The sequence below is a fragment of the Micropterus salmoides genome, unplaced genomic scaffold (assembly GCF_014851395.1).
Source record: "Micropterus salmoides isolate LMB-PRFRI ecotype aquatic unplaced genomic scaffold, ASM1485139v1 Ms_hic_scaffold_7, whole genome shotgun sequence".
NCBI lineage: Eukaryota > Metazoa > Chordata > Actinopteri > Centrarchiformes > Centrarchidae > Micropterus > Micropterus salmoides.
Window position 1 is genome coordinate 37,440,477 of NW_024044459.1, and position 27,106 is coordinate 37,467,582.

The following is a 27,106-nucleotide window of genomic DNA, read 5'->3' on the forward strand; positions in this document are numbered from 1 at the left end:
ATATTCTTTAACAGTATATTTACATCACACGAAGAGAAAAGGCAGACAAAAAGTAGCTGTCAGCCGAAGATACTTCAATTCTTTTCTCATTACTTTGATTATTGAACATATTTATACAAAAAACAGAAAAATCATATAGAAACTTTTAAAAGATTAGAAGTGTTTGGTTCTAATATTTTTAACAGGTTTCCACTGAACCTGCCTGAGACCCAATTTGGGTTCCAACCAACTGATTAAGAACAACAGACATAAACTAATAATAACAATATATTTTAAATTTCAGGCTCTGCCTATTTTAATAAGTGATGATCTGCTTTAAAGGAATCTGGTAAGTTTTTAGTATATTTACTGATTGGTCAGTGATGAAAACACCGTCATCGTTCACTCATGCTAAAATGTTAGCATGCAGCTAACACTGAGCAAAGCACCCAAAGTCCCAAACGATTTTTTTTAAAATCATGTTAAGATAAAATATTTATTTAGCGCTTTGATGACGAGTTTGTTGTCACTACGAGTTCGCTTATCATGCAATAAGTCAAGTAATGTAGACTTCAATGTTGACGCTAGCGTGTGTTAGCATGCAGCAGACTATCACGCTATATTTCAATTTTTTTCTAAAACTAATAATCAAGAAGTTGTATGCTAAAGTGCTAGCTTGGAGGCTACAATAACTCAACATTGTCCATGCTATAGTGAAAGCATGGCCCGATTATACTCCATTACGCGACTCTGTGGAAGTGTTCACACGTGGCTACGATAGCATCCTTAATTTTGGACTATGCGGCTCTCCGTACCCTCAAAGGTCAGCTCAGTTAATTTGAAATACTGTGTGACTGATATAACACACAGTATAACTGAACTTCAGCAGGGTCACTCAGTCACTCAGCATCATGTATGCTACCCTGTTAGCATGATAGCATGATGTCTGTAATCTACCAGAAATTTCCTCTGAAGGAGCGTCAGACCGCGGCACACACACATTACAAACCTTTAACAGAAAACCATTTGCATGCAAACCAACGCACAACATCATCATCATCTCAGAGACACCAATGATACGCTGGAGTCAGAGGCTAACACTGTCCCATCATGCAACTGTTATATGAATCACTATCAAGAGTTTAAGTTTCAGCGTTTTGTCGTCCTGAAGAAGAGACACTTCAGCTAGTGTGTGTGTATGTAATGTACAATCGTCCTCGGTTTTGATAAGTGTTAGTTTACTTCAGATCCTTCTGATTGATTTTATGTTTAGATAATGTCATCATGTGAACCACAGCTAACAGGCGTAGTTGGACTGTGGATTTCTTTGTAAATTATTACCCAGGTAGCCGGAATCTAAGTCCAACAGTGCCCTAAATATGGTGCCAGAGATGGAGAAACTCTGTGAAGCACTTGAATGAATCTGCAGAAAAGTTTTTGGGAACATCTGCCAGCTAAAATGTGGTATTACATTATCTAAGGACTGTACACAAGAACTTAAACTCTGCTGCCGTACTTGAAGGAGACCTATTATGCTTTTCCATATTTTATGACTTATCTTCAATGTTGAATGCAAACATGGCCAAACATTCAAATAACGTGGTTAAAGTATTTAAAAGAAATCCCTGTGAGCCAAAACCTCAGATTTCCTCCTGTTCTGAATGTTTTGAACTGCTTTTTCTACCAACGGCTCCGTAATACGACACCAGGAGCCAGACGGAGCCGCTGTTCCATATATGGTCATTTGCTCCACACAGCAACAGCACAGCAACGCTCAGTCTGTCTGTACCGCCCAGCGACAACAACAGCCTGGTAACATGCTTCAGGTCTTGGCCAATCAGAAGACAGTGGGCTTTGAGAGGGCCTTAAAGAAACAGGAGCATCTCCAGCTTGTTTCAGACAGAGGCTGAAGTGAAGGCCTAAATAAAGAGCCAGTGTAAAACAGAGAGTTATGTTTTTGAACTTTCAATCATGCAAAGCTGCCATACAGGCGTCACAGAACTACAAAATAGGTCTGGAAAAGCAGTAAAATAGGTCTCCTTAAATATTTTGCTCCAGAAAACCTAAACAACCACTTTAAGGCTCAGATTGTTCATATTCATAGTAGATCAACAAACAAGCAGGTCTGTTTATTCCAGATCACTGTGGGATGCCTGGTTCTGGTTCTGGAAATCATAACAATAGTAAACGGGCTTTTTCTGTTTTTAGCAGAGGAAGATGTCGTCCCCGTTCTTAATCTGGCCTTCAATGCTCTAATTGGCTCTGTTTTTTTTCCGACCGGGGGAGCAGCCATCAGTGATCAACCAGCACACAGCCGAATGTGCTGATTGGCTACCTGGGTAACTGCCAGACGGTTCACCATGTTCCTCCATGAGAGACACACCTGACTGTCAGGTTTTAGATTGTCCAAATATTTAATCTTATGTTTAATTTAAAGATGCCTGTCTGTATTCTGGTGCGTCCGTCTGTCTCCTCTCCATCACAGCACCATGGTGGGGATGTGGTGAACCAGTGATGCCGGGTGAGGCATGGCGTTCAGCTGCGGTGGGTGAGGAGGAGGCGAGTGAGCTACCACCACACTTCCCACCGCGGCCCCGGCATCTCCGGTGGGCCGGTGCCTGGCGCTCTTCTGGTGCGCCCGCAAGCCGGCCAGCTGGGAGTACGCCGACTGGCAGACGTGGCACTTGTACGGGCGCTCGCCGGTGTGCAGCCGGACGTGGTTCCTCAGCGTGGACGACTGGCTGAAGCGGCGGTTGCAGAAACGGCAGACGAACGGTTTGTCCAGCGTGTGGATGCGCATGTGAGAGCGCAGGTTGCTGCGGGAGTTGAACCCGCGGTGGCAGATAACGCAACGCATACGGCCCACACTGGAGGAGGAGGACGTGGAGGACGAGGAGGAGGAGGAGGAAGAGGAGGAGGAAGAGGAGCCTTCACAGGTGTGGAACTCATCTGGGAGGAAGAGGAGGAGAAATGTTTCAGGCTGATGTCAAACTGAAACCGGACTTTGTTCTGGATAATTATTAAAGCGCGAGGGTCGATCCCTACAGAGAGGCAGTGTTGGACAGTAACTAAGTACATTTACTCAAGTACTGTACTTAAGTACAAATTGGAGGTACTTGTACTTTCCTTGAGGATTCTCTTTTCATGCCACTTACTATTTTACTTTTTACTTCACTACATTTATTTGAAAGCTTTGTTACTTTACAAAGTCAGATTTTTACAGATAAAACATAAAAAGTTGTTAAAAAATATGATGTTTATACAAGTACAGCTGGTACATTCATTGATCGACAGAAATTTAATCGGCACCTATTTTGATGGTTGAAGTCAATTTTCATGTAAAAACATTTCATGTGAAGATTTGCTGCTTTTCTTTTTAGTTATTTTAATTGATTTATAATTATTTTATGAGGGTTAAACTGACAAAACAAGCATTTTGAATGTGTCACTCTGGGCTCTGGGTAATTTATTCAACTCATTCCCACTTTTTAAATGTTTTTACAGTCAATTAATGGAGAAAATAATCAGCAGATTAATCCTTAATGAAAAAAGTCATTAACTGCAGTCGGATACAAAATAGTTTAACCTCAACCAGGTCCGGTAAAATCCTGCTTTTACATTAATACATGAGGAATAATAATAATAATCACAGGATATACATTTATTTCTGCAATAAGTACTTTTACTTTTAATTTGTTAAGTACATTTTACTGTTTTAATGCAGTACTTTTACTTCTAACAGAGTATTTTTACAGTGAGGTATTAGTACTTTTACTTGAACCTGAATACTTTGTCCGGTTTGTTCTAAATGTTTCTTCTCATCAACAAGTTCAGACTCAAACCACCACTGAATGTATCTACTGTATCTACTAACAGGTACTGTGTGCAATAAAACAGTTCCTCTTAAATAAAAGACGGGAAAATCCAAACAGTCTAAGAAGAATTTAAACCCTTCAGGTTTTATTAAGTCTGTATGTATAAAAGCAGCCAGGTGTGGACCTGCCGTCCCTCTCAGGTGTGTTTGGTGTATTTTTATGAGACGATTTGCTGCAGTTTCAGATTGATGGATGAAGTCACAGATCAATAAATCAATCATCTTTACCGCTCTTGCTCTTCTTGCTCTGTTCTTCATCTCCTCCAGGAATTCCAGGGATTCCCAGGAAGGTGTTGTGGGAGTTTCCGTACCAGACCAGCAGCTCCTGGTCCGGAGGGATCGTCTGAGGAGAAGAAACACAGAGGTTAAAACAAAAATCACCAGAGGACATGAAGACCATGTTTCCTGTCTTTCAATCAGTATGATATATATTAATGATTGTGTATCTGAGTCGTCTATTTTAACGCCTGTCGTTTCGCAGTTCAGGTTTGTTCCTCATTAAATCCTTCGGCCAGCAGAGGGCGATACACACCTGAAGACGTTTTCTGCAGACTTACATCTTTTATCTGACATTACTGGGATCTATTTAAATCTGCTTCAGTTAAACTCTAGTAGTCTAAAACTTGATTTTACATTAAATTGTTTTATAATTTCTTGATTTTAATTTGCTCCCTTGTATAAAACACATGAAAAGTGTTCTAGAAATAAAGATGATTGTTATTTTTATTATTATTATAATTATACTAAATGCAGTGTTGGACTGTAACTACGCACATTTACATTTAAGTAATGTGCTTACAAATTAGAGGTAGTTGTACTTTACTTGAGTATTTTCTTGCCACTTTCTACTTCTACTCCACTACAAGGAGCTATGCTACTTCACTACATTTATGTGACAGCTTCAGTTACTTTACAAAGTCACAAAACATATGAAGAGCTTATAAAATATGTTTTGTTATGAATTAAACCCCCCCAAAAAAGGATTGGCAGCTATTTTGATTAAGATTTTCATTTAAAAACATTTCATGGTTCCAGCTTTGAGATTTGCTGCTTTTCTTTTTAATTATTTAAATGATTGTTAATAATGTTGAGGTTTGGACTGTTGGTCAGACACAACAAAGTATTGTGTAGGTGTGACTAACTGTGACGGCATTTCACACTAATTTTAGTAAATTGATTAAGGGAGAAAATAATCAGCACAGAATTCATAATGAAAAAAATCATTAGCTGCAGTCAGATAGTTGAACATGAGCTGTATACTTCAGCAACTACAGCAGTAACATCCTGCTTTTACATGAATGCATGAGGAGTAATAATCTAGTGATATAATAATAGTACAGTCACAGGGAACATTTTTCTTTCTGCTTGAGTGCTTTTAGTTTTAATACTTAAAGTACAAATGAACCATTAACAGGCTTTCCACCTGGTTGGATCAGTAACTCTTCTTCTTGTGTTTCGACTGTTTCTTAGGTACGGAAGCCCTAAGCGGCCATCCCTTCAAATATTTTTATCTATAAATACTCTGTTTTCCTGTGATAACGGGGTAATTATCTTGTGATCTCGAGATAACGACTGTTGTTTTCCTGGGGTAATGTGATTATTACCTTGTGATCTCGAGCTAATAAAACACAGGGGTCGGCAGGAACGTTTCTTTAGGGTGATTTCAGAGAATTTCACTGAGATTGGTTATCTCAGCTGCTGGAGCACAGGACTGCAGTTTCTACTCTTGCTCGCTACCATTTTTTTATTATCCTCTTCAGCAAAGTTGTTATGAAGAGATTCAGGGGAATCCAATCATTTCCCAACGGCTATTTCAAAGGTTCTGAAATAGCTGTCCGGGAATCTGTAACGTTAAATGGATTCCACTGAACGAGACGCGCAAGAATATCCTCTGCCTGGGAATGATGGGAATTGAAAAGTCCCTTGAACACACAACCCAAAGACTGTAAGTCCTGTGGTCCGTCAACTTAGCTCTCTAATGACTACGCTGAAATTACCTTTACCTGCCGACCCCTGTGTTGATCCACTGCTTTGTTATCTCGAGATCACAAGAAAATTATCCTGTTCTCATGGAAAAACGTATATATATATATAAAATATTTGAATGGATGGTCGCTTAGGGCTTTTGTACCAGATGAATGTCATTTAAAACACCACAACATGTTTGTGTTCTGTTTGGTGGGAGAGTGAAGTCAGCTGGGGAAAAAGTGGAAGTTGATGCTGCTGAAGTAAACAGGTGAGGTGATGCGTTCACGGACCTCCACGGCCTTGTAGAAGATGCTGCTGCCGATCTGAACCACCTCCAGGTTCTGCTCCTGCTCGTTCCTCGCACACTTGATGTACGTCATCCAACTCCTCTGATCCTCCTGACTGGCATCGATGAAGTACCTGACCGTCCCGTCCTCATTAAACACCTGAGAGAGAGGAAACATGTCTTAGAAGATCCTGTTATATTTCTGCACAGGCCTCTGGTTTCTTGTTTACTGGTTGGTTTTTCAATTAGAAACTTAAAAAAACATACATATAAAACAAACTACGCAGTTAAATAACTAGCTAGTTAGTCATTGGTGGTAGTCACTTGTAGTAAGTCAGAATATTACTGTTAATAGGTAGTTAATTGTTCAGTTTTTGTTGTTTTGTTTTGTTGCTACCCAGTCACTAAGCCACTTAGACAGACAAATCAGAAAATTAGGTGGTTGATCCTTTAGTTAGCGTGATAACTAGCTAGCAGACACTAAGCCAGTGAGTTAGATTCAAGTTGTTGGCAAATTATAGCTAGTTAATTAGATGGTCAGTTATTTACTTAGATATCAGACTGTATAGTAACAATTCAGTTAGACAGCCTGTGGCTAGTAAGGTAGCATGCTACAAATCAGCCAGTCAGTTTATTTAGCTGGTTAACAATCAGCAATTCAGCTGGTCAGTTATTTAATTAGCTAAAGAGTGTACAGCAACAAGTCAGTTAGACAGTCAGTGATTAGTTGGTCAGTTAGTTAGCAAACAAGCTGGCTAACAGTCAGTACGCTAGTTAGGCAGGCTGGTTACAGGCAGTTAGCTGGTTACAGATAGCCAACCAGCCAGCCACGCATTTAGGGATTTAGTTAGCTAGCTGTCTGAATAGCAATTAGCCAAAAGGCTTGTTAGGTGTTCACTTGGCTAGTGTGCGAAAAAGCTAGCAAGCTTAAGAATCAGAACCAGGTATGTGTAGTTTGTATGCTTGTAGTTTGAAAGCTTGCTAACTGGCTAACACTGAGTCAGACAGGTTTTTACAGCTAACGTCACTTGTGTTACTAGTTAGTTTGCGCTTTATCAGTCAGTTGGTTAATTGATTGGCTAGGGAGCTGGATGGCAGCAATCAGTGAGTCAGCTAGTTAGGTAGTTAGTTAACTTGCACTCTACAATTCAGCCAGTCGGTTATTTAGGTAGCAAGCTATGAGTCAGCAAGTTGTTTGTTAGTTAGCTAGTGAGCAAGCAAGCTACCTGGCTAGCATTCACTTAACCAGTTAGTTCAGTTAAGGCAGTTAGATAGTTACCAATAGTGGCTAATTAGAACTACACCAGTTAAGTTAAACACCTAGCTGGCTTTGTTAGCTAGTCGGTCAGTTGGAAGCAATGTGGCTCCTGGATTTCTGACAAATGTTGTAAATATGAATGTGGCATTGAAAAGTTTTTTTTATATATTATATATATATATATATATACACATATATGTCTGTTTACCTCCCACATGAGGTTGTTGTTCTTGTACAGGTCGATGTGTTCAGGTGAGATGAGGCGTCCGGTGAATGGTCCCATCTCTGTTCCTGCTTTAATCCATGTTTTAGAGAAAATACCTAAACCTTCTCCTGAAATCCAACAACACAAAGACACACTGGTGTTAATACAGGAACATCAGCTTCATCTGCTACTCAGACACAACCATGTTAAAACTACATGTAGCCCACAATCATTCATGCAACACCGCTCACAATACAGATCTGCAGCTGATTCTCATCTCTGACTGACACTGAAGAGAAAACTGCTTTGTAATGGCGGCTGGATCCAGGCCAGTTAGCATTGTAAATTATCAATACTAATTTTATGTAGGCCTATTTAATATTTATCTTAAAATGGACAAGTAGATCACTGCACATTGATCCATTTATAGACGACACAAATACACAAGTCAAAAGGAAATTCATACAAATAAAGTGATAACATTTGATAAAACATGTTGAACTACATGAGGGGATATTTAATACATTTGGTTGTAATTTTAATGCTCAATAAAAAAAAGATCTCAATGGCAATATAACAAACACAGATGTTATGACTCTCATCTCACTTGAAAACACAGAGAGGAGGAAGGGTTTACCTGGGACTGAACTTTGAGCAATGATCACCTCGCTGGGTAAAACCAGACTCGACAACTTCTGGACTTCTGAAGACAAATAAAATAAAAATACAGTTATTAATTTGCACTTTTTAAACCAGTTTGATTTTCTCCTGGTTCATGACTGAAACCAGAAAAGGTCTAAAGCAAAGAAAACCTCTTGAAAGTGACTGAACTCCATTTAAATTTTAGCAAATTTAACTGCATCATAAATGCTCAGTGTGGGAGGCTGCAGCCTTGTTCTGTGAGTTTTATAGGAAACAACAACATGTTTAGGTGCTGAAGTTTCCCATAAACAGTGAAAACAGCATGAAACTGAGCTAAAAAAAAAAAAAAAACAGCCTTGGCAAAGATAAAGACGGAGGTTAAATGCTCTTTTTCCCCTTTCAATACCGGCATTGTGTGTGCACAACTCCCCGCTGCTGCCCGCTGAGTCCGGAGAAGAGAAATCTTAATTCATGACGGCTTTTAGGAGGAAAGATAATTTAAACCGAGTAGCCTATTTATGTGCAACAGAGGGAGGAAGAACAGAAGAGAAAGTCTAGGAGACTCCGGACAAGATATATGAAATAAGAAAAATACAATGAAATGAAATTAAAGTTAAAAAGAAAAAAGACAGAGAGAAATGTCAGAGCAGTGTCACGCTCATGGAAGAAGCCTGAAACTGCTCCTGACATAAAGGAGCAAGTAGGTTCAAATGGAGATAAAAGTGCTGGAGGATTATCCGAATTTAAAACCGGAGAAGAAGAAAAAAAAAACCTCATAAATGCCATCAGGAGGAACGTGAAGAAGCAGAACGCGGGTTTAAACTCCCGCAGAGGGAAATAATCCAGAAATAATCCGTTAGAAATGAAACGGGAGGATCCAAACAGCAGGTCCAAGATCTCACGGCTCCTCTGAAACTGTTCCAAACGAATTTTATCGAAAACGGAAACGAATTCCACTAATTTAATTAAAAAACATAAATAAAAGACGCGGGAAAAGGCCGCGAGAGAAGCTTTATTTTTATTTTTTTATTTTGCGTTTTTGAAGGTTTCAAACCCGCAGAATTATTAGCCTATCAATTAACATCAGCAACACGTTCAGACATTTTTACGGATTAATTAACGATCAACAGGTGGCTGGTTAATTAAGTGGTTCGTTAATTATAAGATTTTTAATGATTTATTTAGAGTTTCGCCGGTGGCGCGTGCGTGGAGACTCAATTTGACCCAGACCACGGCTTTCAAACGGTTTGATCGGTTATTGATAACTGTTGTGATAATTAATGAATAATTATTAGGCTTCTGTCTAAACAGGCAGCAGATTAAACCTTTTTATTACCAAATATGTGAATAGCTATAGGTCTAAATTAACCGATCAGTTTAATTGATTAACTGGATTCAAAGCTGGATACGTTTTATCTGTTTGATGAGGACTGTATAAATAGACAGAAACGTGTGAACTGATCAGTTTTCAGAAATAAAAGCCAGTTTGATAAAAATCCCTAAATGTATTGAAAGTCTGATGAGGGAGTAGAATCAATTCATTATCTAATTAAGGATTATTAATAAATGCAAACTAAAATTAAAAGCATAGTTCAACATGAAACAACTCACATTTTATAAGATGGTCGATATTTTGTTAGATCTTCATCAGTAAATTCAGCAGAAACTAAATCTATAAACAAATTTTCCCTCTGAAACCAGTGAAGAAAAATATTTAATGTTCCTTTTCAGCTCCTCAGTCTGACTTATGAGGAATAAAGATGAAATATCGATGAGATGACTTTATTGATCCCTAAATTCTAATCTGAAGGTAAATTCAAGCTGAAACTGACTTCATATCAAAGGTGTGAAAGTTACATTTAACTGGTTAATTGAAGTGTCGTCACTGACCTCCGGAGAAGGACTGCGCGAGCACCTCGGCGGTGAACGCGGTCTTGGGGCTCGCGCTCGGGGCGGTGCTGCGGTCCTCGTGCTGCAGGTGATGCTGGTGCGGGTGGTGGTGCTGCTCGCCCAGCACGTGCCTCCAGCGGCCGTACAGGAAGCTGTGCAGGATGTCCGAGGTGATGATGTCCGCCAGGGAGAGCGGCTGCTGCGGCTTGAAGCCCGGCTTCAGGCCCAGCGAGGAGCCGGGCAGCACGGAGCCCATGGCCGGGAGGGAGGAGCCGGGGGGCGGGCAGGAGCTGCAGCGGGAGCCGGTGTCAGGAAACCGGAGGAGGAAAAGTCCTGCAGGTGAACACAACTTTTAAAAAAATCCAAAAACCTCTGTGAGACTTGGTGCAATAAGCTCCGCGTGTTGTTGTAAATGTAATTCAGGTTAAATATAAATAAGATATAAAATAGAAGATAAAGTCGCTGAAGGTCTCAAACGGTTTAATTGATGGAAATAAAACAAGTGTAGAAAGTGTTGGAGCTGAAACACAGAGTGGGTGTGTGTGAGGCTCTATATACTCTGTAATGAGCCGTAATCACCTCCTCCAACAGTTCTATAGGGGGGGGGGGGGGAGCGAGGAGGGGGGTATAGGTCGTGCACGCGCTGTTGGCTCTGTTTACAGCTCTGGCTCGTGACTCCATAGAGACACTCAATTAGGACTTAATGAGAAAACAATAACAGAACGGAGCTCAGACCAGCAGCTAGAGACCTGGTCCAGGACCCTGCAGGTTTACTTACTGTGGTCTCTGGGATTTCTAAAAACTAAAACAATAAATGTACACAATTAAAGGTTTTCTGCTCAGATCAGGGGGTCACAGCCTACCTGTCTCTGTCCTCTCAGATGGTCTCTGTCCTCTCAGATGGTCTCTGTCCTCTCGGATGGTTTCTGTCCTCTCTGGTGGTTTCTGTCCTCTCAGATGGTTTCTGTCCACTCTGGTGGTTTCTGTCCTCTCAGATGGTTTCTGTCCACTCTGGTGGTTTCTGTCCTCTCGGATGGTTTCTGTCCTCTCTGGTGGTTTCTGTCCTCTCTGGTGGTTTCTGTCCTCTCGGATGGTCTCTGTCCACTCTGGTGGTTTCTGTCCACTCTGGTGGTTTCTGTCCTCTCGGATGGTCTCTGTCCACTCAGATGGTTTCTGTCCTCTCTGGTGGTCTCTGTCCTCTCGGATGGTTTCTGTCCTCTCTGGTGGTCTCTGTCCTCTCAGATGGTTTCTGTCCACTCTGGTGGTTTCTGTCCACTCAGATGGTTTCTGTCCACTCAGATGGTTTCTGTCCTCTCTGGTGGTTTCTGTCCACTCTGGTGGTTTCTGTCCACTCAGATGGTTTCTGTCCTCTCTGGTGGTTTCTGTCCACTCAGATGGTTTCTGTCCACTCAGATGGTTTCTGTCCTCTCTGGTGGTTTCTGTCCACTCTGGTGGTTTCTGTCCACTCAGATGGTTTCTGTCCTCTCTGGTGGTTTCTGTCCACTCAGATGGTTTCTGTCCTCTCTGGTGGTTTCTGTCCACTCTGGTGGTTTCTGTCCTCTCTGGTGGTTTCTGTCCACTCTGGTGGTTTCTGTCCTCTCTGGTGGTTTCTGTCCTCTGTGATAGAGACCATTAGAGAGATCTCTGTCCCCCCTGATGGTCTCTGTGATCAAGTTTTTTATTCAGTTAATTTGCAGACAATATGTGTGTGGTGTACATGTACTTGTTAAGTATTTAGGTAAACAATATATGTGTACAGTACTCACAGTACATGTATTTGTGTGTACAGTACGCACAGTACATGTATTTGTGTGTACAGTACTCACAGTACATGTATTTGTGTGTACAGTTCTCACAGTACATGTATTTGTGTGTACAGTACTCACAGTACATGTATTTGTGTGTACAGTACGCACAGTACATGTATTTGTGTGTACAGTACTCACAGTACATGTATTTGTGTGTACAGTTCTCACAGTACATGTATTTGTGTGTACAGTACGCACAGTACATGTATTTGTGTGTACAGTACTCACAGTACATGTATTTGTGTGTACAGTTCTCAGGGTGATTATATTAGTTTGGCCTTCAGCTTCACTGAGGAGCTGAAACAACACGAGTTCATTCAGACTCAGATCAGCTTGATGTTTTGTCTGTTTTTACAATAATTTAAAATAAAGTCAAATCTTCAGCAGTGGAATGTGAGCTGGGGAGGAGGAGGAGGAGGAGGAGGAGGAGGAGGAGGAGGAGGTGTGCAGCAGTGTGAGTGACAGAGCAGGAAAACAGATTAGAGGACAGATTACCAAGACAACAGCTGCTTTCTTCATCCTTTTCCATTCACCCTCCTCCTCCTCCCGTCGCCTCTCAACAGGATTATTATTCTCTTTCACTCTGATCTGTATTTATGAGCTTTTAAACATTTATTGTCGACACTCGTGAGCGCGACACACACACACACACACTCTATTGTCACCAGTCTGTCGGCTGAAACATCAGAATTAATTTAATTTGGTTTTAATAGATAAACGATGATTTTCTGAACGTTTTGTGCGCAAAATTGACTGAATTCAAGTTCACATATCTGAGTCAAATAAAAATGTTTCTGCTGCTGTTGAACGAATCTGAAACAGGTGAGATCTGATTATAACAGAGGATGAATCTGTGTTTTATGTTTAGACTTTATTTTATGATTGGTAGGATGATTTGGGTTTTTACAGACTGGAGTAAGAGCAGATTCTTCTGGTCCAGCCTTCTGAAGTCACTGCAGTTAAAATATTCATCAGACAAAAAGAAAGAAAAGATTTGAACCTGCAGAAACATTTCAAACATTTCATCTTTCAGCTGCAGTTAAATATTATATTATTATTTATAACAAAGGCGTCACTTTGTGTTGCGGTAAGAGCTCAGATTAGGGGTGTAGTGATGTTCAGGAGAACAAGATCAGAACATATTTTAATACTATTTTTGAATCAGTATTCACTGCGCAGTGTGAGTTGGGCTCTTTGGTTCCTCCTGCAGCAAAGTTTGACTTAATTTCCAGCATTCTGGAGACATTTTCTGCACCAATGTCTTTAATTATATAAAAGAAACACAAAATTCAACTGAACATAATCAGCTGCCTGATTTTAGTTTAAGTTAGGTTTTTTTTTTTTGACAATTCACATTTGTTTCTTCTATATTAAAATTAAATTGCATTCCATTTCTTACTGTGCAAACCTTTCTCAAAGCGTTTTCACTTGTTGTTGCTATTTTGTAGAACATATTGAACATATTGTGCTTTTAGAAAGTGCCCCAGTGTAAATGGAATATTACTGTGAATGTGTTTCAGTCATTCTATATTTTTCATGGGGAACCTGGCAGCTTGTAGAAAATATAAAGTGCCATATTACATTTCATGTTTGAGGAATTTAAACGGATGAACTCAGAAACCCTCCGGGCGGCTCGGTGTCTCCTCCAGCCAGCTCTCCGCGCTCCTCCAGCGGCTTCACCCCCGGCTCTCCGCCCGCCCCGCTCCCCCGGAGCTCCGCGCCTAACGGCTCCGTGCCAAACACGGAGGCTGCGCGCTTTTGTCCCGAGAGACAGAGGAGAAGAAAGGAGAGAAAATCCCGGAATAATGGCAGATTTGCAAATGTTTTTTCAATTGATTTGACTCAATGAACGCGTTTTTTTCTGGCTCTTTCTTTCTTTTGGAGGAGAGTTTGGCTGCAGCCGCCACGCACGCGGGCCGAGCGGGAGTTTATTAATGGAGAGCCGCGTCTTTATTGAAGGAGGACACGCTTTAATGAGCTTTCTACAACAAAAAGCCCTCAGAGAGAGTGTCCCGGTGTCCTCTCCCCTTTATACCCGCTCACTAACAGCCAATCACAAAACACTTAGTCCGAAAAGACGACGGGAAGTCAGGAGGAGGAGGGAGCGGCAGGTGACTGGCACGCGTAAAGACAAGAGGACAACAGGAGGAGGACAGAGGGGAGAGGACAGAAGGAGATAAGAGTAAGAGGAGAAGGAGAGGGGAGAGGAGGAGAGAGAGAGGACAGAAAGGGGAGAGGAGGAGAGGAGGAGAGAGAGAGGACAGGAGGATGAATGGGGATGGGAGGGGGGAGAGAGGAGGTAAGGAGAGAAAGACAACAAGAAAGAGGAGAACGAGTCCTGTGGACAGGGGATGGAGAGAAAAAGGAGTGAGGAGGAGGAGGAGGAGTAGGAGGTGGTGGGAATGAGCCCAAATGGCCTCATCAGCATTCAGAGCTGCTAATCCTCCTTTAAAGGCGTTTTAATAACAGCAGCAGACTGTCAGCTGCTGGGAGGAGAAATCAAACGCTCCTTCTTCTTCTGCAGGGTGTCTGTTTTCAGCATCTTCATCAGCATCTTCATCAGCATCTTCATCAGCATCTTCATCAGCAGCGCCTCCTTAAAGCCCCCATTACGTTTCCTGAAAAGAAGGATGCAGTTAGTTCTAATATGTTTTAATGTCTACAGATATTTAAAACAGTTTGATCCACTGTGCTGTCAATCACTCCTCACCTGATCATACCTGTAATGCATCCTTTAAAAAGTGACAAAGAAAAAGACGTGTGGTGTCTAAACTCTCCCCTTTACAGAGACTCCTGATCCTGGTCTAGAGTTCTACAACCATCAGTAGTAGAATCTGTGGAAAATACAAATATTAAAAGAAAAACTGGTGACCGCTCATAATAACTGAAGCTTCTCCAGAGGCGGCAGATTAGAAACAAACGTCATGCTGCAGCCGCATCAGAAAACACATAAAACTACAGATTGTATCATGTAGTTTGTTTCCTGCCAAATAAAATCCCTGTATCTCCGTGTGTTTTGAGTTTGAAGTTCCTTTCTGGGAGAAAGAAACCGTTAAACCCAACACGCCTGACCTTTTGGAGATACGTGGTTTCCACACACTAAATCCCTGCAGCAGGTTAACAGACACGGAGTCACTGAGAGACGCGGACAGCTGTCCACAAACTTCTGGCCGAGCAGGGAGACGGTTTAGTGCTGCAGGGGACCCCTGAGCATCATGGGAAACATTTGGGCCCGATCCAGATCTCCATCACGTAAATGTTTAATCAGGTCTGACACAGTTTAGCTGTACTTACAGAACCACTTCCTGTACTCTCTGACCACAGAGACACACAGAGACACACAGAGACACACACACCAAGAGACACACAGAGACACACACACACAGAGACACACAGAGACACACAGAGACACACACACCAAGAGACACACAGAGACACACACACACAGAGACACACAGAGACACACACACACAGAGACACACACACAAAGAGAGACACAGAGACACAGACAGACACAGACACAAAGAGACAGACAGAGACAAGAGAGACACACAGACACAGACACAAAGAGACACAGACACAAAGAGACACACAGAGACACAGACACAGAGAGACACACAGAGACACAGACACAAAGAAACACACAGAGACACAGAGAGACACAGAGACACACAGAGACACAGAGACACACAGAGACACAGAGACACACAGAGACACAGAGACACACAGAGAGACACAGAGAGACACAGAGACACAGAGACACACAGAGACACAGAGACACACAGAGAGACACAGAGAGACACAGAGACTCCAGCACAGGTGAAATGAACCAGATGCAACGTCATCACTGAGATCTGCCCGCTGGGTTTGTTACCTGTGGACAGAGCCAGGCTAGCCGTTTCCTTCCGTCTCCAGTCTTTATGCTAAGCTAAGCTAACCAGAGAGGTTTTACCATCGTTCACTGGGAACTAAGCTGCAGGCTCAGAGCGGTTTCATTCATCCCCAGAGGTCAGTAGGTGTGTATCTGTGAGTGTGTGATTACAGTAACGTCTTAATGACAGATGACATCACGCCGCCGGTCAGACCATCTGTCTCCGCTCTGGGAACATGAATAAATGATAAATCCCACTTTTCATGTCAGGACGTGAAGAGATGCAGCGAAGCAGCTCAGACACACTGACCCCGAGTCAGTCTAAAACACACACACACGACTACAGCTCGACCAGAAAGCAGCAAAGTGAAGTTTATCTCATGAAATATTTAGTTTTAGTTTTAATATTGCAGCTGGAGCGCTAACGTGCTAGCTCTCTGAGCTTCTTTATATTTAGGGCCTGAAGACAAAAGGTGCGAGGACCCTATTGAAACTTTATTCTTGCAAAATGAAGCACAATATTTTGCGGCCTAAACATGCTCGAAAACTCACGAAACTTCACAAAATTCAATTCTGTACTTTAACGAACTCCTCCTAAAGAATTAATCAGATCAACTTAAAATAGCTGTGCAATCTGAAGGCATTGTTGATGAAAAGATGTGCTATCTGTGACTTTTCATCAGAGGGTGTGTCTGTGGCGTTGAATATCAATGATTCGCCATGAAACAAGAAGTTGTTCAGTGTACATGCTCACATCAGCACCAACTTTACAGGTCTTCCTGCCTCCTGACAGTTTTACTCTGACAGAGGAGCTTCAGTAAATCTGGACGGTGACGCACAGCTAATAAGCTATGATAGCTTCCTACATGTTGGACTGTCCAACCAATCAGAGGTCAACTCTGTCAACTGATTCACAGGTCAAGGTTCACCAAAGACAATAAAGAGAGAAGCAGCAAAACAGGCACACGAAATCCTGAATTTTAAGTCCGACTTTTGTTATTCAGATGTAGCAAACTTGGCTTTGCTTTTTATTGCACTAGCTTTACTTCTGTCCAGTAAACATAAGGCTACAGCCAGCAGATGGCTAGCTTAGCTTAGCATAAGGACCAGAAACAGGGGAAACATGAAGATCGCTGATTAACACATTAGATCTTGTTTGTTTATTCCATTACATAGATAAACATGAAAACCATCAGATTTCAGCTTCACGTCGTTCTGGATGTCACAGATTTAGGTGTCATGTGATCCCTTTGACGGGTTCAAACAGTAACCGGGTCATTATGTTACACATTTTTCAGGAAAACTTCAGCTACATTCAATCTGCATGTGTTAATGTTCAATTCCCATTTATTGCCCAGGTCCGATTTGTTTTGATGGACAGTTTGCTATTTTTTTTTAAAATGCGTTCCATATCAGACTCCAGTGTGAACAGGCCACAGCCTGAAAGAGACCCGCGTGTGCAAAATAATAATACAACACACGCAGCCCGCTGTCGTACGTAAATATTAATTTTTTCCCGCCAGAGTTTCAACAACTCTGCCTCTGGTTTGTACTCGTTGTCTCTGTAGTTTAGGGTCAGCCAATCACAGGCTGAGTAGAGGGTGGTGTCCGTCAGTCAGTTGAGGGGACTCTGGCAGGTCACGTGCACGCTAGCTGTCCGGCTGGAAACGTCTACACGTGATGTACAGAGTCAGAAACCGTGATAAATGCAGTGAAAAGCTGTCATAAATTAAGAGAAATATACATTTACGCTTTTATCCAAAGCGACTTGCATATGCTATATATGAGCAACAAGGGGTTAACAGCACCTTATCTTATCCATCGCCACCCCCATGTTGTTAGAGCGTGATGCGACAAATCAGGAGAATTGAGGCCCCCGGGAGGAAACTCGGGAAGGTTAGCATGTGTGTTTGCGTCGGGCTCCCGCTGTGGCGACGGCCGCTATAGAGTGACGTCAGAGTCGCATGAAGTTCGATCTGACCGTCCAGACCGAGGTCGCATTTAAAAAAAAATCCGACCTGTATCTGATTTGAACCACATAATGAAAGTAGCTCAAACCTGAACTGGAGCAGTCCATGCGAGTTGTTCACACCGTGATCAAACACATCCGTCCTGAGTCACTTTGGCGTGCAGCCTGAGATCTTGTACTTTTCCAGGACTTTCTGGCCACTTTTGCCAAAACAGTTTGGCTCAAGTTAAGTTCACATTTCATTTTTTAGTTTTTGTCGATCAGGAGATAAAAACACAGCCAGTCAGAAAGAATGAGCCTGTTTATTAGCCCTCATGTTAATCATCATCATCATCATCATCCATCTTCCTCTTCCTCGGCCACCGACAGTCTCGTGGCTCGGGTTCATACACAACTTTATCTGTCAATAGAATCTAATAGAAAAATCTGCAGGTTACAGTTAGGACGTCTGTCCATTAGAAAAACAACAGAAACCATGAAACCAAAAAGCTCCCCGTCACCCCTTCAGGACCAGGGGTCGGGACTAGGAAGATCTAAACCGGAGTGGGATGGGTGGTGTCGTGTCTAGTCCTGGTTCTGGGGCGCCGGGAGGCTATGTGTGACCTCGCTGCCCAGCTGGTTCGGGACCCAGTCCAGCTCGTTAGAGTCCACGCCGCGCCTGGACCTGGACACCAGTTCACCGCCCACTCCGGTGTTTTTTGTTTTTTTAATATAATTTTACGGGGAGTAAAAACCCCCTCACTACAGCTCTCCTCGCCCCGGAGCCGCCACGCTAACAAACGGGACCGTTCAACACGCCCGTGTAGTCACATGGTCCAATTACAGACGTGTTGGAAAAAAAAAGAGACCCGACAACTTTTCTTTTTTTTTTTTAACGTGGCGGCGTCCAGACAGACAGACGGAAAGACGAGGAGAAGAGATAGAGACAGTTAGCCTAGCAGTCTTGAGAATATAACATAGCTTCTCTTTGCAAAAATCGGTTAGACACAACATGTGAATTAAACAATCTCATTTTTAAACAGGATAACAAAGCACACTTTTAAACTGGAGAGCACCCGCCAGAGAGTGGAAATTTACACAAACCATATTATCTTATAGACAAACTGAATATTCATAACTGGATGAACAGATTTAAATAGACCCCCTGTACAGGAGAACTCATTATTATCGTCGTCATTATTATTATTATCATCATCATCGTCACACATACAAGAAGCATAACCACTGATTCAATATTCAACTCAACAACAGCCAGATCTCCCCTCAACACAAGGCAAACCTCTCTGTGGTCCGACACACACACACACACACACACACACGACGCTCAGCTAACGCACAGAAATACACATCAGAAAACACACAATGCTAACAAACATACGGCTAAGGCTGGAGTTACACGCTCGGCGAAGGTGCACAAACGTCTCGGGCTCGAAAAAGGAAAAGCAAAAGAATATCTTCACGTTTGTAAATATATAAAATAGCCACCCAAACTGTTGGAGAAGCCTAACCCAGCCTTAACACACACAGTACAGCTAACATACACACCGTTTAGCTAACGGACATTCAGCTAATGCTGCATTCACACCACGTCAGGAGGATCAGGGATAATTCAGGCACACTGACACATTGTTTAAAGATGTTACCCCGTTTGCTAGCCACTGAAATGGATATTAAACCTAAATTAACTATGTTTAATCATTTCACATTGTTACGGCACTTCGTTAGCAAGTAAAATTAGATGCAAACAGCTTCTTTCTAATTAGCAAAATGGATAATATTAGTGTTTCGGCTGGGGTTCTTTGGAGTCAGTTTGCTGACAGTTGTGTTCATCATATTTTAGCTGTAGAAAATTCAAATTATCTCCGACTTTTGTTGCCACCAGGAGGCGGACGTGGATGTTTCTTATCACCTGTCGATATGTCGTGAGTGCAGCATTACGCAATTAAGTTAGCGCACGCTTAACTAAATAGCTTCGCATCCAGCTAACACACACACACACATAACGGTTGAGCCACAACATCCATTCAAATAACAAAACTTGTTCATCGAGAAGAGTCATACAGTTCAGACGCCACATCTTTTCACCGAGAGAGATTTAACGTCTACATTCAGCTAACACGCACCATTTAGCTTAACAGATCGTTGGTTCTCCTAACATTTAGTTAACACGCACGCACACTACAGCTTACAGAACCACCACATTCACACAGCTAACACACAGTTGAGGTAACACACATCTTCGTCACTAACAAACATCGTTCAGCTAACTTGTGCATTCAGCTAACGCGCTCGTTTGCCCAAACAAATTGCTAATAGGATCGATAACTTCATTGCTCAGCTCCTAACACTTATTCTTACAAACAAATCGGCAAAGTAGAAATGCAGAACTAAGTTACAACAACAATAATAAAGTTTCACTCTGTAAGAAAACAGTCATTTCCGCCTTCTTTGTAATGAAAGTTGAGGCGGGGGGTGGAGTTTAAATCCTGCGGAGGACACAAAGTGTTTGACCACAGAGAGATCTGGCTTTAGACAACGCAATATAAATCGTCATTTATTCATCATTACATCATAAAAACTAAAGAATCACTATAGAGATACAGGAATAAGAACTGTCATCAAACCAAAAGAAAACAATAAACGCGTCATTGCACCTCCAAGATGGCGACTAAACAGGTAAAATTAGATCGAGAACAAAGACCCAGCGAGCACAAATTTAGTACAAAAAAACAGTTTTGTCTCTGACGGTAAAACATTAAATTTCCATCTGACGCTATTAAAATATTTCTATGCCAAAAAAAAAAGTAATAACTGAGAGTCAACACACAATCTGTCGCATGCTTTAAAACATTATCAACAAAATAATAATAATAATAATAATAATAATATCTGATTTTCTTACTCAAGACTGCTAAGCCTCATACCGTTTTCTTATTGGAAAATAAAACTAGACAAAATATAGATTATACTGGATTTTTTTGTTTTTGTTCAAAGCCACACTGATACATCTTTAAGTTCAAGTTTGATAAAAAACAAAAACAAAAACAAAAAATCAGGTCTACACTGTGGAGAGAGAGACCAGAGGCTAGTCCCAAAAAATCTGCCCGACAAAATATCAACTTTGTAAGGTTAAAAAACAGAAAGAAGAGAGAGTTCGTGATTTTCAGTTAATCCTTAGTTTTTCTCTACAAAAAAAGGAAGGAGGAAGCGGCAGAGCGTTGCTAGAAACCCCGATCCGGTGGCCGCCGACGACCATCCGAGGCCTTCGCCGGGTGATGGGAGGAGCCTCTAGTGATCCTAAAGAGACAGGAAATGACATCGTTGTTCAGTGTTGTTCACAGGTGATCGGGGTTACTGGTTTCGACAACAGCAGCTGACGTTTCTAAGAGGGTACAGCAACGTCTTGTTGGGTCTGTGCTGTCGTTTTGTCTTGTTTGCGTGGTTTGGGAACCTGAATCTGAACCCAGTCGGTTAGTCGGAGCGCCCAGTAGCAGCACAGCTCTCACAGGTCGAAAGATGGGCCCACGCCATACTGGCCTGCACTGAGCACTAGAGCTGCAACGATAAGCCAATTAATCGCTCAGTTGTCAGTTATTAAATTAATTGCCAACTATTTTTAAAATCCAATAATCGAGTCATTTTTATTAGAAATAAAGTCCAATTTCTCTAATTCCAGCTTCTTAAATGTAAATATTCACTGTTTTGTCTATGAAGATTCTCAGTCATCCAGGTCATAGTTATCCAACGAAGGTTAAAATCAAGGGCAACTGGACTTGGTTGAAGATACTGGAAGACGTTTCGTCCCTCATCCAAAGGACTTCTTCAGGTATGAAACGTCTTCCAGTATCTTCAACCAAGTCCAGTTGCCCTTGATTTTAACCTTCGTTGGATATTCACTGTTTTATTTCGTCCTATGTGACAGTAAACTGAATTTCTTTGGGTTTTGGACAAAACATTTGAGGATGCCATCGTTAGGAAACACTGATCAATGTTTTTCACCATTTTCTGACTTTTCATAGACCAAAAAAACTGATCAATTAATCGTGAAAATGATCGACAGATTGATCGATAATGAAACTCATCGTTAGCCTTCTGACCTTCAGCCTGCAGGTAGAAGATAATGACTTCCTACTGACAGAACGAAGACTGTTGTTTGCACTGCAGCTAGTGGATGGATTAATGGATTTAATACATGAGTGGGAGAATAAAATTTGTCTCGACTAAACTACAAACCACAGCCTGCAACAGGTGAACTTCAGGTGAGCCGGCAGGTCCCTGATCAGCTTCCTGTGTGTTACCTGTATCTGGGCGGGGTTCCACATGTAGGGCTGCTGTCTGTAGTATTCTGCTAGCGCTGCAGTGTAGTCTGGCACCGAACTCTGCTGAGACGACTGACCTGCAGACACACAGAGCAACATGAGGACGCGTTTAAAAAAATAACATCACCTTTAAGCCGACATGCCGAGCTACAGAGCGGCACGATGGCGTTTGTGTCACCTGATGAAGGCGAGTCCAGTGTTCTCTCTCTGTTAGCTCTGTGTTTGGTCTCCACCAGCTGCTGAGGGAAACCTCTGGCTCTGTAGCTGCTAAATGCTCCACCATGTTCACCAGCTGCTCTCTGACCGAGTCAGCTGCTCGTGTACGGCGGCTTTTTACAGCTTCTTCTCTGGAAATGACGCCATTCAGGCGTTGAGAGCGAGCCTGACCATGAAAGCTGCAGCCGGGCAGATAAACAGCGAGCTGAGAGAAGCTCTAAAGCTCCGTAAAGCAGAGAAGCTGCAGGTTCGGCGTAGTGTCATTGAATACAGACAGCTCAGACGGCGTGTTCTCATTCCCAGAGCGCCAAACAGCTACGCTTTGTCACGTCCTTTGGGGACGCACATGGCAGCCTTTCGTGTCATAGTTCAACACCCCGGGGGGGGGAGCCCTTCATTGTTCAACGCTAAAAGGAGGCTAGAGGTGGGTGGACGGGTGGTTTCACCCAGGAGACCTTGTTCCTTTTAGTGATGTTAGATAAGTAACTTAAGTCATATAAGTAAGGTAGGCTACTTAATTTAACCCAAACGTGATGTTTTCTTTAATCTAAGCCAGTAGTTTTGGTGCCTTAACCCCTTCATGCTGCTTCCTGTCACCTTTTGTATAGATCTATCTAGAATTTACACACTAAATGAACTGAAATCCCAATCAATCAGAAAGACAAGCTCCACCCTCCTGTTGTTACAGGGAGTAGACGGACAGAGAGACGTCGTACTTTGTTTCTTGTAGTAGTCCTCCCAGGCCTTACTGTAGTCTGTCATCAAGCTCTGAGGCTGGCTCTGCTGACCTACAAACACAAAACCAGACGGTAAGTGTGACAGCGTTTACACTGAACGTACTGGATCATCAGCACCTCTAAGGGCAGCCGGGACGTTCAAGCAACCACAAAACCAATACATCACGCGGCCGTTAATATACCCGGGTGGGCGGCCGTTAATATACCCGGGTGGGCGGCCGTTAATATACCATAATATACCAGGCGGGCGGCCGTTAATATACCATAATATACCAGACGGGCGGCCGTTAATATACCAGGCGGGCGGGCGTTAATATACCCGGGTGGGCGGGCGTTAATATACCAGGCGGGCGGGCGTTAATATACCATAATATACCAGGCGGGCGGGCGTTAATATACCATAATATACCAGACGGGCGGCCGTTAATATACCAGGCGGGCGGGCGTTAATATACCCGGGTGCGCGGGCGTTACTATACCATAATATACCAGACGGGCGGCCGTTAATATACCAGGCGGGCGGGCGTTAATATACCCGGGTGCGCGGGCGTTACTATACCATAATATACCAGACGGGCGGCCGTTAATATACCAGGCGGGCGGGCGTTAATATACCCGGGTGGGCGGGCGTTAATATACCCAGGCGGGCGGGCGTTAATATACCCGGGTGGGCGGGCGTTACTATACCATAATATACCAGACGGGCGGCCGTTAATATACCAGGCGGGCGGGCGTTAATATACCCGGGTGGGCGGGCGTTACTATACCATAATATACCAGACGGGCGGCCGTTAATATACCAGGCGGGCGGCCGTTAATATACCAGGCGGGCGGGCGTTAATATACCAGGCGGGCGGGCGTTAATATACCCGGGCGGACGGGCGTTAATATACCCGGGCGGGTGGGCGTTAATATACCCGGGTGGGCGGGCGTTACTATACCAAGCGGGCGGGCGTTACTATACCAAGCGGGCGGGCGTTACTATACCAAGCGGGCGGCCGTTACTATACCAGGCGGGCGGGCGTTACTATACCAAGCGGGCGGGCGTTACTATACCAAGCGGGCGGCCGTTACTATACCAGGCGGGCGGGCGTTACTATACCGGGCGGGCGGCCGTTAACCCGTCTAATCCCACCGGTCACATTCGCTCAGAAAGGTGTGTTGTTGGCTTTGTGCAAGAAATTCAACTTTTAAATAAAATTTAAAAAAAAGATGGTCTTGATTAAAACTGATCAATATCATGTGACTCGTGTGAAAGGTCACATGACCAGATTAGTTTACTTCCTGCTTGCACACCTGGAAGAAGATGTCTTCCTCAGACTACAACAAAAAGTAGTAAGTAAAACACCTTAACTAACAGATAGAACTGTCATATTTTGTACATATATTCTTTTAAGTGTCTACTACTGAAATACACTGCTCAAAAAAATAAAGGGAACATTTAAACAACACAATGTAACTCCAAGTCAGTCACACTCCTGTGAAATCAAACTGTCCACTTCAATTCAGTTTCACATGCTGTTGTGCAAATGGAAAAGACAACAGGTGGAAATTATAGGCAATTAGCAAGACCCCCCCAATAAAGGAGTGGTTCTGCAGGTGGTGACCACAGACCACTTCTCAGTTCCTGGCTGAGGTTTTGGTGGTGCTTTCACTCTAGTGGTAGCATGAGACGGAGTCTACAACCCACAGTGGCTCAGGTAGTGCAGCTCATCCAGGATGGCACATCAATGCGAGCTGTGGCAAGAAGGTTTGCTGTGTCTGTCAGCGTGGTGTCCAGAGCACGGAGGCGCTACCAGGAGACAGGCCAGTACATCAGGAGACGTGGAGGAGGCCATAGGAGGGCAACAACCCAGCAGCAGGACCGCTACCTCCGCCTTTGTGCGAGGAGGAGCAGGAGGAGCACTGCCAGAGCCCTGCAAAATGACCTCCAGCAGGCCACAAATGTGCACGTGTCTGCTCAAACGGTCAGAAACAGACTCCATGAGGGTGGTACGAGGGCCCGACGTCCACAGGTGGGGGTTGTGCTTACAGCCCAACACCGTGCAGGACGTTTGGCATTTGCCAGAGAACACTAAGATTGGCAAATTCGCCACTGGCGCCCTGTGCTCTTCACAGATGAAAGCAGGTTCACACTGAGCACATGTGACAGACGTGACAGAGTCTGGAGACGCCGTGGAGAACGTTCTGCTGCCTGCAACATCCTCCAGCATGACCGGTTTGGCGGTGGGTCAGTAATGGTGTGGGGTGGCGTTTCTTTGGGGGGCCGCACAGCCCTCCATGTGCTCGCCAGAGGTAGCCCGACTGCCATTAGGTACCGAGATGAGATCCTCAGACCCCCCTGTGAGACCAGATGCTGGTGCGGTTGGCCCTGGGTTCCTCCTAATGCGAGACAATGCTAGACCTCATGTGGCTGGAGTGTCAGCAGTTCCTGCAAGAGGAAGGCATTGATGCTATGGACCGGCCCGCCCGTTCCCCAGACCTGAATCCAACTGAGCACATCTGGGACATCATGTCTCGCTCCATTCACCAACGCCATGTTGCACCACAGACTGTCCGGGAGTTGGCGGATGCTTTAGTCCAGGTCTGGGAGGAGATCCCTCAGGAGACCATCCGCCACCTCATCAGGAGCCCAGGCGTTGTAGGGAGGTCATACAGGCACGTGGAGGCCACACACACTACTGAGCCTCATTTTGACTTGTTTTAAGGACATTACATCAAAGTTGGATCGGCCTGTAGTGTTTTCCACTTTGATTTTGAGTGGGACTCCAAATCCAGACCTCCATGGGTTGATAAATTTGATTTCCATTGATAATTTGTGTGATTTTGTTGTCAGCACATTCAACTATGTAAAGAAAGGGAGTATTTAATGAGATTATTTCATTCATTCAGATCTAGGATGTGTTATTTTAGTGTTCCCTTTATTTTTTTGAGCAGTGTATTTTGAGAATTATACTCCTGCATATAGATTTTGCTCCTGAGAGGTGTAAATCTGTTAACAGTCACAATTGTGGAAACTCAGGTTTTGGCTGTGATCCCAGTTATCTGTTTATTTCCAAACATTTTGAAACTATCAGATGTGTTGGACCTCCTAGACATACGAGACCCCCCAAGTGCTGCTGTGTGCAGCATCACGGTCATTCCTACATTTGAATAAGTGGCATTTGAAAGTGACGGCTCAGAGGTAGACTACTGAATGGCAATATCTGGACGAGGAGGCGGATGTTCATGAGAACCAATTGGTTTGAGAGATGATACATCCACCAATGTGTCACTGAGCGAGACACTTTACCAGCGTCTAGTTGCTCCAGAGGCGTGCGACCTCTCACATATATAGCAACTGAAAGGAGTTTGGGATTAGAGCGTCATTTCGTGCATTCCTTAATTAAGCAAGTAGCCTCAGAGTACCATTTCTTTCATTATAATCACAATAAAAAGACTTTTTCTTCAAATCGTGCAGCCCTACTTCCCGACGGGCCGCTCGTTCGGCAGTCTTTCCTCACGTGTCCATCTGTCCTGCCTGAGCCCCACAAAGAGAGTCTTAACTGCCGGACTGTCTAACACACCTTGACGCCTCGTCTCTGCCCTGTGAACTGGTTTGTACCTTGAAAACACGCGAGTGTGTGTGTGTGTTGTTATGTACAGTGGGTAGGGGTGTGTGTGTTACCGGGGTCTTGTTGTCCAGGGTTCTGCCAGCTGGTCTGGTAGGTGTTTCCCCAAACGCCAGTCAGGAAGGTCTGACCACTGCCACAGCTGCACACAACACAACACAACTCAATACAACACAGCCTGCAGCGCACCGTCACACAAACACGTACAGAACAGATCTACTTTGACCTTTATGACTTCATTACGTGGTGACAGGTCGCACAGCACTCTGTACAGCTGCATCATAAACAGTCATTCGTTTCGGAACGGTCAAATAAATAGAGAAGAAGCAGTCGTTAACAGGAACAACACATTTTTAATTCGCGTTATTGGTTGAGTTTGAAGCAACCGAAGTTCTGAAGTTAGGATGTTAACAAATAAATCTGACAATGCAAAACAACTTATTGATTTATGGTCTTGAAATAAAATCCAGAGT

At 43.3% G+C, this 27,106-nt stretch overlaps 3 protein-coding genes across 10 annotated transcripts in view; all 3 read right to left on the reverse strand.

Moving 5' to 3' along the window:
* LOC119891504 (scavenger receptor cysteine-rich type 1 protein M160-like) overlaps positions 1-27,106 on the reverse strand; it is a 1,270,577-nt gene that overhangs the window by 690,147 nt on the left and 553,324 nt on the right. The gene's annotated exons all lie outside the window — the stretch shown is intronic.
* prdm12b (PR domain containing 12b) lies at positions 1,738-11,711 on the reverse strand. Its single transcript, XM_038703328.1, has 7 exons — positions 10,966-11,711; positions 10,103-10,435; positions 8,208-8,273; positions 7,574-7,698; positions 6,112-6,267; positions 4,082-4,196; positions 1,738-2,928 (listed from the first exon to the last, which is right to left on the reverse strand). The coding sequence occupies exons 2-7, from the start codon at positions 10,356-10,358 to the stop codon at positions 2,459-2,461; spliced, it is 1,188 nt and encodes a 395-aa protein (XP_038559256.1). The 5' UTR covers positions 10,359-10,435; positions 10,966-11,711; the 3' UTR covers positions 1,738-2,458.
* The window catches only part of LOC119891560 (far upstream element-binding protein 3-like), a 32,390-nt gene continuing 23,317 nt past the window's right edge, over positions 18,034-27,106 (reverse strand). For 6 of the 8 annotated variants that reach the window (XM_038703299.1, XM_038703301.1, XM_038703298.1 and 3 more), the window contains exons 15-18: positions 26,690-26,775; positions 23,002-23,073; positions 22,049-22,146; positions 18,034-21,047 (exon numbers count right to left, since the gene is read on the reverse strand). In XM_038703299.1, the coding sequence (XP_038559227.1) occupies positions 21,039-21,047; positions 22,049-22,146; positions 23,002-23,073; positions 26,690-26,775 (265 nt within the window). In that variant the 3' untranslated portion in view covers positions 18,034-21,038. The remainder of the gene's footprint in view (positions 21,048-22,048; positions 22,147-23,001; positions 23,074-26,689; positions 26,776-27,106) is intronic. The other 2 variants (XM_038703303.1, XM_038703302.1) reach the window with 1 other exon arrangement.

Coding starts and splice junctions, on each gene's coding strand:
- prdm12b (XM_038703328.1), bottom strand. CDS start 10,358: ATGGGCTCCGTGCTGCCCGGCTCCTCGCTGGGCCTGAAGCCGGGCTTC. Junction 6,268..7,573: donor ACAACAACCTCATGTGGGAG/GTAAACAGACAT, acceptor CCTCTCTCTCAG/GTGTTTAATGAGGACGGGAC. Junction 2,929..4,081: donor GAGCAAGAAGAGCAAGAGCG/GTAAAGATGATT, acceptor TCTTCCTCCCAG/ATGAGTTCCACACCTGTGAA.